We start from the raw sequence: 16,237 nt of genomic DNA, 5'->3' as shown, positions 1-16,237 counted from the left end.
GTGATTGGTCAATACTACTCTGACTACAGACGGAAAACAGAATGCTTCCGATACTAAAATCTGCTCCTGTTGCCTCCAGATTCTGCCTTCACATGCAGATATCTGTCGACAGAGGTGTCTGCACTTTGTTTTCACATATGTACACATATTATTGTTGGGCGCTATCACAGTTTAGATTTTGCCATATGGGTTATTCCATAACATAAATCATATCTCTCTGGGTATATTAGGACAGTGTGGGCAGTGTTGCAGACTTCATGACTTATGTGTTACCAGCCAATGGAATTACAGCATCAACAATCCAAATATGTCATCCATAAACAACATATGTCCCTGAATCTTTTCTCTATTGATTTTCTATCGCTTCTGTTGCTTCCAGGAGAAGGAGAAGGAGAGGAAAGGAGAGAAGGCACGAGAGAGTAAAGAGAGAGAAAAGAAGAGTACCAACGGTCATCTCTTCATCTTGGTCAGTTCATGTCCTTCCACAGCCGGCTGTCAGCACTGCAGCAAAGCTCTGCCCAGCAAGGAAAGCTTCCTCTGCAGCAGTAAGACTCTCTCCTTCCTTTCTCTTCTTCTCTGTCTCATCTTAACGTTCCCACCCCCTCCTTCCTTCCTCTTTTTATTCCTCCTCCTCTGTGGCCACCTCTTCCTCTTCTAGTCTTCCGTAGTTTCACTGTGACGTAACTGTCTCATTTCCCTTTAACTTTTTGTTTCTCAAACAGAGTTTCAACACTCCAGTCATATCCGTTTTTTTTTTTTTTTTAAAAGAACTCATTCATTTCCAAACCTGGCAGGAAAGAAGCCAAACCTTTATGAATCCCTCTGATTTGCTCTCTTAGTCTACCTGTAGGGAAATGTTCATTATTATTTTAAATAATGAATAAAGTGAGTCCATCCAAATAAAAAGTATTGCAGTACAAGTAGAAGTCAGTCTCCATAGGCTAATGAATGATTTCAGTCATTTTGCACTTCCTGTAGTCCCCTGTACCACTGCAGTGGTCGTTGATCTCTTTATTGATTTTAAAAATAGAAGACTGTGGGGGTGTGTGTGGGGCGGGGGGAGGTGGGGGGATTGGGGGCAGCATGTTTTGTGTTCTCACCAGTTCTCTCTCCCTCTGAAAGCTCCTGCTCTTCTATGTATCACAGTCAGTCTCAGCTGCTCACAGATTAAAAAGCTGTGCTAATAAATCATTATGTAGGAGGAAGAATCTATCCAGGAGTAGGAATGGTGGTGTTTGAGGGGAATCTAGCTCTCCAGCCGAAGTTGGTCTTTATGAGTGCGAAGAAGCTCAGCATACTGAGATAATGCTAAAGGAGAATGGCCTTTCACAGAGTTCAGAGTGGAACAAATTCCCAAGGAAGCTAAAGTCAGAGGACCTCTGAAGAACAAAGACGTGTTTCTTTTAAAGTGTTCATATTATGCAGATTTGCAGGTTCATAATTATATTTAGAGGTTATATCAGAATAGGTTTACATGGCTTAATTTTCAATAAACACCATATTTATGTTGTACTGCACATTGCTGCAGCTCCTCTTCTCACCCTGTGTGTTGAGCTCTCTGTTTTAGCTACAGAGTGAGACATCTCACTTCTGTTCCATCTTTGTTGGGAGTCGCACATGCACAGTACCTAGGTAAGGACTACTAGCCAGTCAGAAGCAGAGGATGAGGGCGTGCGGCTTATGTGCAGTTTAGTGTCCCAAATTATTTTCCAAAAAATGATGAGGGTCTTATTTGAGACAGGTTAGGGTTAAGGTAGCACAGGTGGTTTAGCAGGTTCATAATTAATTAAGGACATTGTATGGGGAATTTGGGACACTAAATATACACCTAATATACCTGCACGTATACCAGGGCGTGCCAGCTAGCAGCTAGGAGAGCATTATAACGTGTGTTCCAAAGTGACCACGTTTGTCTCTGAAGTAAAGGCTGGACTACAATAGAGCAGTTTATGAACAGTGTTTTCTGTTGGAGATGGTAAGTCCCTTTGGAGGGGGACTTTGGGCTTTTTCACTTTGTAAACCTATAACATGCACAAAAAAGATCCATCCATCCATCTTCTTCCGCTTAGCCGGTAACGGGTCGCGGGGGTAGCAGCTCCAGCAGGGGACCCCAAACTTCCCTTTCCCGAGCCACATTAACCAGCTCCGACTGGGGGATCCCGAGGCGTTCCCAGGCCAGGTTGGAGATATAATCCCTCCACCTAGTCCTGGGTCTTCCCCGAGGCCTCCTCCCAGCTGGACGTGCCTGGAAAACCTCCCTAGGGAGGCGCCCAGGGGGCATCCTTACCAGATGCCCGAACCACCTCAACTGGCTCCATTTGACGCGAAGGAGCAGCGGCTCTACTCCGAGCTCCTCACGGATGACTGAGCTTCTCACCCTATCTCTAAGGGAGACGCCAGCCACCCTCCTGAGGAAACCCATTTCGGCCGCTTGTACCCTGGATCTCGTTCTTTCGGTCATGACCCAGCCTTCATGACCATAGGTGAGGGTAGGAACGAAAACTGACCGGTAGATTGAGAGCTTTGCCTTCTGGCTCAGCTCTCTTTTCGTCACAACGGTGCGATAGATTGAGTGTAATACCGCACCCGCTGCGCCGATTCTCCGACCAATCTTCCGCTCCATTGTCCTCTCACTCGCGAACAATACCCCAAGGTACTTGAACTCCTTCACTTGGGGTAAAGACTCATTCCCTACCTGGAGAAGGCACTCCATCGGTTTCCTGCTGAGAACCATGGCCTCAGATTTAGAGGTGCTGATCCTCATCCCAGCCGCTTCACACTCGGCTGCGAACCGATCCAGTGAGTGCTGAAGGTCACAGGCCGACGATGCCGTCAGGACCACATCATCCGCAAAAAGCAGCGATGAGATCCCCAGCTCACCAAACTGCAACCGCTCTCCACCCCGACTACGCCTCGATATCCTGTCCATAAATACTACAAACAGGATTGGTGACAAAGCGCAGCCCTGGCGGAGGCCAACTCTCACCTGAAACGAGTCCGACTTACTGCCGAGAACCCGGACACAGCTCTCGCTTTGGTCGTACAGAGATTGGATGGCCCTGAGAAGGGACCCCCTCACCCCATACTCCCGCAGCACCTCCCACAGTATCTCCCGGGGGACCCGGTCATACGCCTTCTCCAGATCCACAAAGCACATGTAGACCGGTTGGGCATACTCCCAGGCTCCCTCCAGGATCCTTGCGAGAGTAAAGATCTGGTCCGTTGTTCCACGACCAGGACGGAATCCGCATTGTTCCTCTTCAACCTGAGGTTCGACTATCGACCGAACCCTCCTTTCCAGCACCTTGGAGTAGACTTTACCGGGGAGGCTGAGAAGTGTGATACCCCTGTAATTGGCACACACCCTCTGGTCCCCCTTTTTGAAAAGGGGAACCACCACCCCGGTCTGCCACTCCTTAGGCACCGTCCCCGACTTCCACGCAATGTTGAAGAGGCGTGTCAACCAAGACAACCCCTCCACACCCAGAGCTTTAAGCATTTCTGGACGGATCTCATCAATCCCTGGGGCTTTGCCACTGTGGAGTTGTTTAACTACCTCAGCAACTTCCACCAGGGAAATTGACGACAATCCCCCATCATCCTCCAGCTCTGCCTCTACCATAGAGGGCGTATTAGTCGGATTTAGGAGTTCCTCAAAGTGCTCCTTCCACCGCCCTATTACCTCCTCAGTTGAGGTCAACAGCGTCCCATCCTTACTGTACACAGCTTGGATGGTTCCCCGCTTCCCCCTCCTGAGGTGGCGAACGGTTTTCCAGAAGCACCTTGGTGCCGACCGAAAGTCCTTCTCCATGTCTTCTCCGAACTTCTCCCACACCTGCTGCTTTGCCTCTTTCACGGCAGAGGCTGCAGCCCTTCGGTACCTTGCAACTGCCTCCGGAGTCCTCTGGGATAACATATCCCGGAAAGACTCCTTCTTCAGTCGGACGGCTTCCCTGACCACCGGTGTCCACCACGGTGTTCGTGGGTTACCGCCCCTTGAGGCACCTAAGACCCTAAGACCACAGCTCCCCGCCGCAGCTTCAGCAATGGAAACTTTGAACATTGTCCACTCAGGTTCAATGCCCCCAGCCTCCACAGGGATGCACGAAAAGCTCCGCCGGAGGTGTGAGTTGAAAGTCTGTCGGACAGGGGCCTCCTCCAGATGTTCCCAATTTACCCGCACTACCCGTTTGGGCTTACCAGGTCTGTCCAGAGTCTTCCCACACCCTCTGACCCAACTCACCACCAGATGGTGATCAGTTGACAGTTCTGCCCCTCTCTTCACCCGAGTGTCCAAAACATACGGCCTCAGATCAGATGAAACGATTATAAAATCGATCATTGACCTTTGGCCTAGGGTGCTCTGGTACCAAGTACACTTATGAGCATCCCTATGTTCGAACATGGTGTTCGTTATAGACAATCCATGACTAGTACAGAAGTCCAACAACAAACAACCACTCTGGTTTAGATCAGGGAGGCCGTTCCTCCCAATCACGTCTCTCCATGTGTCTCCATCATTTCCCACGTGCGCGTTGAAGTCCCCCAGCAGAACTATGGAGTCCCCCACTGGAGCCCCATACAGGACTCCATTCAAGGTCTCCAAGAAGGCCGAATACTCCGAGCTCTTGTTTGGTGCATACGCACAAACAACAGTCAGAGTTTTCCCCCCCACAACCCGCAGGCGTAGGGAGGCGACCCTCTCGTCCACCGGGGTAAACTCCAACGTAGCGGCGCTCAGCCGGGGGCTTGTGAGTATCCCCACACCCGCCCGGCGCCTCACACCCTGGGCAACTCCGGAGAAGAAAAGAGTCCAACCCCTATCCAGGAGTATGGTTCCAGAACCGAGACTGTGCGTAGAGGTAAGCCCCACCAGATCCAACTGGTAGCGCTCCACCTCCCGCACAAGTTCCGGCTCCTTCCCCCACAGAGAGGTGACGTTCCACGTCCCCAGAGCCAGCGTCTGCTGCCCGGGTCTGGTCCGTCGAGGCCCCTGACCTTCACTGCCACCCATGTGGCAGCGCACCCGACCCCAGCGGTTCCTCCCACAGGTGGTGGGCCCATGGGTTGGAGAGAGAGGTGCCACGTAGCTTTTTCGGGCTGTGCCCGGCCGGGCTCCGTGGCAAACCCGGCCACCAGGCGCTCGCTGACGGGCTCTCCATCTGGGCCTGGCTCCAGACGGGGGCCCCGGGCTTCCTCCGGGCAGGGTCACTCCATCTCTACCTCGTTTTTTCATAGGGTTTTTGAACCATTCTTTGTCTGGCCCCTCCCCTGAGACCACTTTGCCTTGGGAGACCCTACCAGGAGCACAAAGCTCCAGACAACACAGCCCTCAGGTTCATAGGGACACACAAACCTCTCCACCACGATAAGGTGATGGTTCCAGGAGAGGACAAAAAAGATATATAACACAATAAAGGAAAGGGAAAAAGCCAAAAAGCATAATATGAGTACTTTAAAAGCAACATCACCCCTGAGATACTTTAGATGTTATTCATCTGAACTGAATGGTTGGGAAGTCTGGGGTCCCCTGCTGGAGCTGCTCCCCCCGCGACCCGATACCAGATAAGCAGACGAAGATGGATGGATGGATGGATGGATGGTTGGGTTTATCAAGGCACAGTGTGCCGCTAGCATCAGGGTTTTAGCAGCTATGTTAGCTAGGTTTCTGGCCAGGTGTGCCGCACTACCACGAGTCACTGGGAAACCCTGTGCGTTGATTGGTTTTGGGTTAGAAAGGCTAATATCACCAGCAGAATGAAACTTTCACTGTCATCTGTTGCTGCGTGGCATTCAATGAGCTAAAGTGAGAAAAAAATCGCCAGACCTCTTTCACCCAACGGTCCTCTACATCGTTCCAACGGGATGTGGAATATGCTTGTTTCTAATGATCATCATGTGTTGTCTGCAGACTGTGGAGCCAGTGTCCATAAGAGCTGCAGAGAGAGTCTGTCTGTCTGCACAAAGAGCAAAACAAAGGTAGGTCCCATTATTATACACCCTTTATTTCTCTAAAAAAAGATCTTTGAATTCATCACTTTTATACTCTCCTTCACACACTCCACTTGAACCTTCTACTTATATATATATATATATAGCAGTAGCAGAAGAGCATGCATCCATGTTTTTATGACTTGTGATCAATGGGACTCTGAGAACCTCCCAGTGAACAAGATTTTGATTTTTAGCTTCTAGCTCATGATGTGCTGTGTTTGTTTCCAGCAGCAGACGCCGGTGCCAGAAGCTGTTCCTGGGTCAGCTGTGAACATGAGGAGTAAATGTAAGAACACATCCAAACCAGCTGAATATGTTAACGAGACAAAAGGTCCTATCTTGCACCCGGCGCAGCGCACAGCCCGACCCAAGTGTCTTTGCTAGTTTAAGACCGACGCAGTTGTCAGTTTCCCGTCCAGCGCCCACGTCGTTTAAATAGCAAATGCATCTGCACCCATCTTTGCGGCCATGGGCGTGCTGGTCTTACAGGGAGGTGTGTTCAGGTGAATTCTTGGCGTACACGCACACTATGCTTGTTACACACACAGGGACGCACAGCAACACATAAACAAGGAAAAGATTACAAATAAAAATATTACGGTGCAAAGCCGCCATCAGAGTAGCAATGGGCCAAGGTCCAAATGCGCCTGGCTTTTAAAGGAGATGACCCTCTGATTGGATTATTGCATGTTACGCCCAAAACACACCTCTGATTAATGAAGACACTAAGTACAATCCTTTTGAACCACGCGCCCGGCGCACGGACCCTTTTTTCCGCTGTCAAACTAGCAAAAGTGGATTTAGACACGCCCTAAACGCACCTGCGCCAGGCGCTTCACGCTGTGCGTTTACATCGTTAAATTAGGGCCCAAAGAGTCAGAAAGCCAGAGGACACCGTCCACCCAGCAGGACAGTAAACACTGTTCCTATCTGGACAGACATGGATCACAGTGCTTGATTAGACTTTGGCACACACTCCACTCACACACACACCACACACAACGGATTGTTGCTGAGTGAACCTCAGGGGACACCAACGGATACCTCCATCATTACCATCAGAACCTTTCAGTTTCTGCAGACTTCTAAAGTCTGTCCATTGCTTTATTTAGTTTGTTCATCATCTTTTTCCTCTTTACAACAGTAACAGCTGGGATGATGTGTGACGTGTTTTATCCAGTTAGTGTCTCTTAACAAGAAGTGAGCACACATTCACTTTTCTTCTGAAGCTAATGGTATTGTCAGTCTCTATCACACGTCAGTATGTCACACTGAGGGCGCACTGGAACACAACTTCTCTCTCTACAGTATTCTTTAATGCCAGTGCAGTGAGAGAAAGTCTCCATTAGCAATGATAACGAGTCCAAGAGAATCTGAATTGGTACACATTACTCTTCCCATGAAGCTGCAGGTGGAAGGGAGGGGGGGCAGTATTAGATACAGTATTATTTATCTAATATCTACTGTATTTATCTAATAATTAATTATCATTACTGCTAAAGATCTGTTCAAAGAGACACCTCAGTCTCAATCACACATCTACGTTCCCTATCAAACGACGCAGTAATGATATGAAGTGTGTTGTGTGCACGCAGCGACATCTTCAGCATCGTCTGCGTCGTCCACATCGTCCTCGTCCTCCCGGGACCGCTGGACCACAGCAACCAGCCCTGACGACCAGTTCCCTGTCCTGTTTCCACGGAGACACCCCAGCATCTTCAACACACACAGCAACCTGGCCAAAAGCATCTCCACTAGCAACATAGCAGGGTGAGGAACCCACACACCCACACAAACACACACACGCACGCACGCACATCCACAATCGCAGCCTGTCTGATTCTATTGTCTCGGTACATCTTTCTTTGTTTCCTGTGTCAGTGTGAAGCAGCCTGTATATGTGCTATAGAACTTAAGGTTGTGATTATTTGTAGAATTTTTAAAAACTTCTCCACGTTCATGGTTTGTTCCTTCCAGGTTAGATGATGTCCCACTCAAAGGCCTGAAGTTTCTGTCCCAGTCCACTGACTCTCTCCATCAGGGGAGCAAAGTCAACGCCTCCACCGAGTCACTCACTGATGAAGGTACACACATACACACACACACACACACAAACACACAAACACACACACACACACACACACACACACACACACACACACACACACACACTGAGAAGAAAAGGAGTGTCTGACAAAGCTGATCAACAGAAAGTTTTCTTTGATTGACGCAGATTCCTGCATCTGACCTAATTATTTCTGTGTGTGTGTGTGTGTGTGTGTGTGTGTGTGTGTGTGTGTGTGTCTGTGTGTGTGTGTGTGTGTGTGTGTCGGTCTGTCTGTACGTGTGTCGGTGTGTGTGTGTGTCTGTGTGTGTGTAGGTACTGAGATGATGGACGGTCAGCTGATGGGAGAGTTTGAGTGGGACATTAAAGATCTGGAAGCTGATTCCTGGAGCGGCACCATGGATAAGAAGTTCTTGAAAACGTTGAAAAAAGATGAGATCAAGAAACAAGACGTCATCTATGGTAAGATATAAATCTATGAATAATATAATACTTGATGTGTTATTGCCGCTGCGGTGTGCGTACAGGTGGACATACAGTAAGAGGTGTGTGTCTCCACAGAGCTGTACCAGACAGAGTTCCACCATGTGAGGACTCTGAAGATCATGTCTGACGTGTACTATAAAGGCCTTCAGAAGGAGCTGCAGCTGGACTCTCAAACTCTGGACAAGGTGAGCTAACCTCTGGACATACACACAACAATATTCATCTTTGAGATACACACATTAAGGGCCCCGTCTGTTGATTGTTCTCTGTAGATTTTCCCAGTTATGGACGACCTGTTGGACACGCACACACATTTCCTCACGTTGCTCCTGGAGAGGAAGAGAGCGTCTTCCACTGAGGGGCAGAAGGACAGCAGCTTCCTGATCTGCAGCATCGGGGACGTCCTGCTCAGCCAGGTGAGCCAGAAGAAGAGAAGAAGAGAAGGGTGTGCCTTCTGTTCTGAGTTCTGTTTTTGAAATTGACTTTAAAAATCAATAATTGGTCAAAGCATACAATACATTACATGTTCATATTCATGTACCTTTTGTGTTAAAAGGTTAGAGACAGCCAGTGTTGGGGAAGTTACTTTTAAAAAGTAGTGTTTGCTCGTTACTCGTTACTTCTTAAAAAAGTAATCCGTTACCTTACTTAGTTACCCCTATGGAAAGTAACTTTTACTTTACTCGTTACTTTTACATTACTTTTAAAAGCAGGGGTCTCTGGCAGAGACTGAAGTTAATTATACAAAAACTATCTTTGACCATAAAGCCAATCTGTGGTTCATCAGTGAAGTGTCTGAACTCCACTGCAGGCTGGATTCTCTCCTCACAGAGTGACGCTGATTCATTATGAACGAGTCCAGCACGGGTTGAATGCCATCAGCAGGTCATCACGTTACACGGTGTTAGTGTATACTATGTAATGTCTGTATCGACTTGTACCGGTCGCACAGCCACGATGGTCCGTGCATTGTCCTAGACACATGCAGCTCTTTTCTGGAAATCCTTGCATGTCCGTGCAACCGACACAAGTCCATGGCGGTCCGCTGCATGTATGTATGAGGCCATCTCCACCGCATCCATCTGTGAGGTTGTCAGCTTTGTGTCTGCCTGGCTCAGAGCGCCGTCTAGCAAAAAGCCACGCAGCTTAAAACGCTCTCAAAAGTTAGCTTTGGCTGCTTCTCGCTTGCCATGATTGCTCTGCTACCAGCCTCTGTCACATCCTGTGTGGAGCTTGTGATCGCGCAGCTGAGAAGGCAGCTGTCACTGTCAAATCTGTCCGAATTGAAAAAGGAACTACGTTTCGTTACCAAATTTTCAGTAGTAGCGCTAGTAGTACACTACTTTTTACTGGAGACAGCAGATGTCAAGGTCTAAAGCCAGACTGGTCCACACAAGTTCTCTACTGAGGGTGGTGTTAGAGGAAAGGTCCGGGGGTTTACTCTCAACTAGTGGAATTCCATTTGGCCCTTCTGAAGGTTTCATTTGCAAAAAGAAATGTATGTATATTCCTAAATCATGTTTTTTTTTTCTTTCTTTTTTTACACTCTAATGAATATCAATCCAGGTCACATAACTTTAAATATGGCTTGTATCTGTTTAAACAAATGAACTCTTTGAATGTTCAATTAAACAACTTAAAGGACAGTTCTGGCACAAAACGAACCTAGGGGTTAATAACAGATGTGTACCCACAGACAGTTTATTAAAAAGATAGATTAGAAAGACAGTAGCTCCCAAGACGGCGGTTGCCTGTATACGAGAACGTGACTGTCTTTCTAAACTATCTTTTTAATAAACTGTCTGTACACTTACAAAGTTCTCAATGCTTCGGTTAACATTTAGGGACCCTCATTATGCTACCGTTGAAGTTTGGTGATATTTTGAGCCTTTTTAGTGGTATAAATAGCGATTTGTTTTTACTTTCCCTGTGCTCCGAATACTAGCGTTGTAAGCTAATCAGTGGTCCGCGCTAGCTTGTTTCAAGCTCCAAACACATTAGATTAGCATGAAAACATGTCCCAGAGAGCGACAGAGTGGCTACACATCTGTTAATAACCCCTAGGTTCATTTTGCGCCAGAATTGTCCTTTAAATACATAAAACAAATGAATACATTGACTTGACAATCAATTGTATTCGTCACATGTAATCAGTTCATGTGCACATTAAAGAGTTTAAATCGAATAGGAGCAGTAATATATATTGTGTGTTTGAATTCAGTTTTCAGGCTGCAGTGCTGATCGTATGAAGAAGGTTTACGGGAAGTTCTGCAGTCGTCACAATGAAGCTGTCAATCTGTACAAAGACCTCCACGCCAAAGATAAACGCTTCCAGGCTTTCATCAAGGTCAGCACTCATCTCACACCAGCTCCTTTATATCACATGTATATTTATATATACATATATTCTATATTTCATATGGCACATATGTGATTGTGAAGTGCTGCTTGTGTGTGTGCAGAGAACGATGAGCAGCAGCATTGTGCGCAGGCTCAGTATTCCAGAGTGTATTCTGTTGGTCACTCAGAGGATCACCAAATATCCCGTTCTCATCCAGAGGATCCTCCAGCACACTAAAGGTCAGGAGACACAGCCAGCGAAGGGTGTGCACGTTGTGTTGTGTATCTGTGCTGTGATTTAAGATGGTGATGAGATCTTTATTCAGCCACAGAGAACATGTTAACTATAGTCTGTAGTGAGGCGCATTCTCCTGTCTGAACAAGTCTCTGTGCTCCAACAGACTCGGATTCAGACCACGGCTGTGTGTGTGACGCTCTGCGCTGTGTGAAGCAGCTGATCACGGCTGTGGACAGTAAAGTCAACGAGCAGGAGAAGAAGCAGAGGCTGAAAGAGGTCTACAGGTACAGCCACACACTGAAGCTGACAGAGACCGAAAGGTTTATGGCAGTCACATGTTCAGAAAACACACTCCGTTTATCGTCTGAGGTGGAAAAACGTCCAGTGCTAGCTGATGAACTGCTACTAATACAGCAGGAACTGTGTAACACACCTGTATTTATGTATGTGCAAGGGAAGTATTCAATTTTGGTCTAGGCGGCTTCTCATAGCAGTGAGCTGCCTCATATCAGCTCCATATTGTAGACAGGTTCTCCTCTGGATGTGGACATCAATGTGTTCTAAGAGCCAGAGTTTCTGGACAGAGGCAGGAGGATCAGCTGGGACATGTCTTCTCTGTAACTGTATGATGAGCGCTGACTGGTAAACATGCTGTCTCTGTCTCCAGTCGCACTGACAGTAAGTCCATCATGAGGATGAAGAGTGGGCAGATGTTTGCTAAAGAGGACCTGATCAGAGGGAGGAAGCTGCTGCATGACGGAGCGCTGCAGCTGAAAAACTCTGCTGGACGGCTCAAAGGTGCACCACGTTTCCACTCTTCATGCATCCTTAATCTCACACACACACACACACACACACACACACACACACACGTGTTGATTGCTTAGCTCTGCAGAGAGACTCACTCATCTCTGTTTCTTTGTGCTGCAGATGTCCAGGCCATGCTCCTGTCCGACGTGTTGGTCTTTCTTCAGGAAAAAGACCAGAAATATGTCTTTGCCTCATTGGTAAGAAGCACATTTTCATATTTCATGTAGAAATACAGTATCATAGAAGATTGAGCCTGATGTGGATATGGATGTTTGTCCTCAGGACCAGCGCTCGACTGTCATCTCTTTGCAGAATCTGATAGTCAGAGAAGTGGCTAATGAGGAGCGAGGTCAGCCTTCTTCTTTTCCTTCTATCCACTGCAGTACATTCATTTCTTAAGGCTGGGTTTGAATTTAGTATGATCCAAAAGTGTCTAAATGAAGGCGGGGCTGAATGTGAAACACTGATCAGGTTGTGTGTGCTGCAGGGCTCTTCCTGATCACAGCTGGTACAGAGAAGCCCGAGATGGTGGAGGTGTTGGCCAGCAGCAAGGAGGAGCGCAACACGTGGAGGGCCATCATACAGGACGCCATGCACTGCATGTGAGCGCACACACACACACACACACACACACACACACACACACACAGTGTCAGCAGGGTTGAGTTGTGTTTCATGCTCCCCAAACTGCTCCGAGGATGAAGACATGTCCTCATGTCAATGTTCTGCGGTTTGTCATCATCTCCCATGTCGAGTCCATCTCATTTAAGAAGCCCAACACATCCAGACAATGTGCTGTTTCAGTTTAGTTTGAGTTTAGTTTATTTCTATCACATAGATACACAACATCTCATATATAAAAAAAACAAAGTGTCTTAATTCATACAGTGTCATCTTAACTCGTTTATAATCGATAGGGACCAACATTCCCTCTTATCAATCTTATTCACATGTATTATTATTATGATTAATTTATGTTTGCTACATACTAGTGATAGACCGATTTTATCGGCCGGCCGATATATCGGGCCGATATTTGCGTTTTTATGGCCGATACGCGGCTGCTGCGTTTGGCGATTGTTTTTCCCGGCATTATTTACAGACAGGCGTCCACAGGCAGCTCTGTGTTGCTGGAGATGCTGCAGTTCAGACCGTGCACTGCCCCTCCCCCACTAGCACCATGGCAGTCTTAAATTACAAATCAAGCACTTTATTTCAATGGCTACTTTTATTGTTTTCTTAAATTATTTTCATGTGTTGACAAAGGACATTTTGTGATGACCTGATTATATCTGTCTTATAATATGTCAGCAAGCAATGCATCATCAAGGCTGTGTTGTAGATGTTGATGAAAGCCTTTTACCCTTGCACAGTTAACCATATATATGCAGTGCACCCATCCATATGATGCACATTGCACACATCATTTGGGTGATATGAATGTAAGATGATTGCAGAAGTGACACTGATCTGTGTTTTTGTTTATTATTTTTAAAGAAATGGCAGAGCAGATTCCGAAAACAAATCCAGTGTGGCAGGGTTTACATGTTTATGATGTAAATTGAGGGAGCAAAAGCAGTATCGGCTCCAAATGTCGGCTCAAGAAAATCGGCAGCCCGTATCGGTCATCGGCTAAGGCTGGTGAAAAGAGAATCGGTATCGGCATCAGCACTAAAAAATCTATATCGTTCGATCCCTACTATGTACATATTAACACATATTATGTGCAGAAGATATGAAACAAAACTAAATAGATCAAATAAACAAAACACATTGCAATACATGCCTCACTTTTATATGTATTTACCATCTTCTTTTTTAGTATTCCCTTTTTTTGTTTAAATCTTTGTAGCGTGTTACACATTTTATTTTCCTCATCTGAAAGATTCCACATGTTTACTCCTTTTACCGATATACATCTGTGTTTTACATTTGTTCTAATTTTTATCTTAGTGAGCATGCACATTCCCCTTAGTTCACACTTCCTCTCTTATCTGAAACTAAGTGTGTGAGTTTATAAATAATCTATTTGTTGTCTCTGTTAATCATTCTTATTGCTCTCTTTTGTAATATAAAAGTAGGGTTAGTAGTTGTTTTGTACGTGTTTCCCCATATTTCTACACAGTATGTAATGTATGGCAATATTAAGGAATAGTACAATATATGGAATGAATTTGAATTAAGCACACACAAACTTGTAACAACTTGTAAGAACAAGGAGTGTGTTGTTGACTTACACATGCTTGCTTATTGGTTGAATACATCGCCGTCACATGTGATTTGTGTAATGTAATATATTGTTTGTCTCTGTTAGACCTTCACTGTTATTATTAAATATTATTCTAACTCATGATTTGAAAGGTACAAAAAGTGCAATGTAGTGGAAGCAGAAGGCTCTTTCATGGAAAGTTCCTAATGGTGCCGCTCGAGGTCTGTTCACACCAGTAATGTTTGTAAAGAGGAGTGACACATACCTTTGTATATTGACAGTGTCTATATGCACAGTGAAACATTTGAATACATTACTTTCATAGTTAAAGACATTAGGATGTTATTCATTACCAGGGTAAATATGCTCCTTCTGTGTAACACAGCAACATTAGCTTCACAGTCAGTCCACAGCTACAAACATAAGTAAGTAAGTAACGTTTATTTGTATAGCACCTTTCACAGATAAAAATCACAAAGTGCTTCACAATAAAATGTAATACCACAAATTAAAATACAAGAACATTTAAATACAAATAGAAAACATAACAAACAACCATAAAAACCCCTTGACTAACTAAAAGCCTGCTTGAACAGCAGAAGAGTCTTCAACTGCTTTTTAAAAGATTCAACAGAATTTACACAACGTAGAAAGGGAGGCAAGACATCCCACGGCCTAGGAGCCACTGCTTGGAATGATCGATCCCCTCTAGTTTTAAAATGAGTGCCGGGAACCACTCAATAGCCTCTGACCTAATGACCTCAGACTACGGGTGGGAGTATGAAACTGTATGAAGTCAGAGATGTAGGCAGGAACTTGACCATGCAGGGCTCTAAAAATAAGGACCAGGATTTTAAATTGAATTCTATACTGGACTGGTAACCAGTAGACCCTGTTAGTTTACCTGAAACATGGCCTGAAGAACTAACCAAAGTGGACAGAAAGCTTCCGAGTCCTCAGGCAGCTCGGACATGGTGAACAAACGTTCTTTGAATGTCACAGGTCAAGAGTTGAGTTTCTGGACCAGGTCTTGGATATGTCTGGATGGAGAATGAAAGGCGTTGGATGATATCTGACTCTGTGTCTGTGTGCTGACAGGGAGAAGGACGAGGACGAGGGCGTCCCCAGTGAGACGGAAGAAGACAGGAGGCAGCAGGAGAACAGAGCCAAGGAGATCCGTGGTGAGCAGCCGGCCATGCTGGTCTTCTGTCTTCTGTCCTCTCAGTAATGTCTTTAATGCAGTGATGGTGTTTGGTTCCAGAGCTGCTGCGGAGGAAAGACGAGCAGATCCTGGCTTTACTGGAGGAGAAGGTCCACATCTTCAGAGAGCTGGGCGACTGGACCCCCGCCCCTGATGATCCCAATCCACCAGTCAGGGAGCGCATGTTGTTCATGGCCACACCTGATGAAGTCACAAAGGGGGAGCCAATCATAAAGGATGCACTGAGAGAAGGTGAGCAGGGTTCGGAGGTGATTCCTGGTTTCTGTGTCCCCCAGATGACAGGTTAACAGTGTTTCTGTCCCCTCCAGTGGAGAGCCTGCAGGGCTACGTCAGCAGCGGTGTTGGTGTTCCAGCCGGCCTGGCAGGGGGGGACAGTGTGGGGCCCGTCTGTCTGCCCAGGAGAGCCGAGACATTCGGAGGCTTCGACAGCCATCAAATGAACAGCGGCAAGAGTAAGACACAGAGAAACACTCGGTCAAGGTGTCTTTGTTTCCTCAGATCTGACAGCAGCTGCACTGCACTCACAGTCCTCACTGATCGACATGTTCTCGTCCCTCTGTCCCGACATGATCGACATGTTCTCGTCCCTCTGTCCCGACATGATCGACATGTTCTCTCCCCTCTGTCCCAACATGATCGACATGATCTCTTTCCTCTGTCCCGACATGTTCTCTCCCCTCTGTCCCGACATGATCGACATGTTCTCTTTACTCTGTCCCGACATGATCGACACGTTCTCTCCCCTCTGTCCCGACATGATCGACATGTTCTCTCCCCTCTGTCCCGACATGATCGACATGTTCTCTTTACTCTGTCCCGACATGATCGACATGTTCTCTTTACTCTGTCCCGACATGATCGACATGTTCTCTT

At 46.5% G+C, this 16,237-nt stretch overlaps 1 protein-coding gene across 2 annotated transcripts in view; it reads left to right on the top strand.

The window, feature by feature from the left end:
• The window catches only part of akap13 (A-kinase anchoring protein 13), a 113,750-nt gene that overhangs the window by 87,758 nt on the left and 9,755 nt on the right, over window positions 1–16,237 (top strand). For both annotated transcript variants that reach the window (XM_031285546.2, XM_036003774.1), the window contains 18 exons: window positions 380–545; window positions 5,912–5,979; window positions 6,223–6,280; window positions 7,590–7,764; window positions 7,972–8,078; window positions 8,375–8,521; window positions 8,621–8,730; window positions 8,818–8,961; window positions 10,767–10,892; window positions 11,008–11,125; window positions 11,287–11,407; window positions 11,791–11,921; window positions 12,054–12,130; window positions 12,216–12,282; window positions 12,421–12,535; window positions 15,241–15,323; window positions 15,404–15,595; window positions 15,673–15,816. In XM_031285546.2, coding sequence (XP_031141406.2) covers window positions 380–545; window positions 5,912–5,979; window positions 6,223–6,280; window positions 7,590–7,764; window positions 7,972–8,078; window positions 8,375–8,521; window positions 8,621–8,730; window positions 8,818–8,961; window positions 10,767–10,892; window positions 11,008–11,125; window positions 11,287–11,407; window positions 11,791–11,921; window positions 12,054–12,130; window positions 12,216–12,282; window positions 12,421–12,535; window positions 15,241–15,323; window positions 15,404–15,595; window positions 15,673–15,816 — 2,149 coding nt within the window. The remainder of the gene's footprint in view (window positions 1–379; window positions 546–5,911; window positions 5,980–6,222; window positions 6,281–7,589; window positions 7,765–7,971; window positions 8,079–8,374; window positions 8,522–8,620; window positions 8,731–8,817; window positions 8,962–10,766; window positions 10,893–11,007; window positions 11,126–11,286; window positions 11,408–11,790; window positions 11,922–12,053; window positions 12,131–12,215; window positions 12,283–12,420; window positions 12,536–15,240; window positions 15,324–15,403; window positions 15,596–15,672; window positions 15,817–16,237) is intronic.

Source organism: Sander lucioperca, chromosome 7 (assembly GCF_008315115.2).
Source record: "Sander lucioperca isolate FBNREF2018 chromosome 7, SLUC_FBN_1.2, whole genome shotgun sequence".
NCBI classification, from domain to species: domain Eukaryota; kingdom Metazoa; phylum Chordata; class Actinopteri; order Perciformes; family Percidae; genus Sander; species Sander lucioperca.
This window is presented reverse-complemented; position numbering and strand designations above follow the sequence as displayed.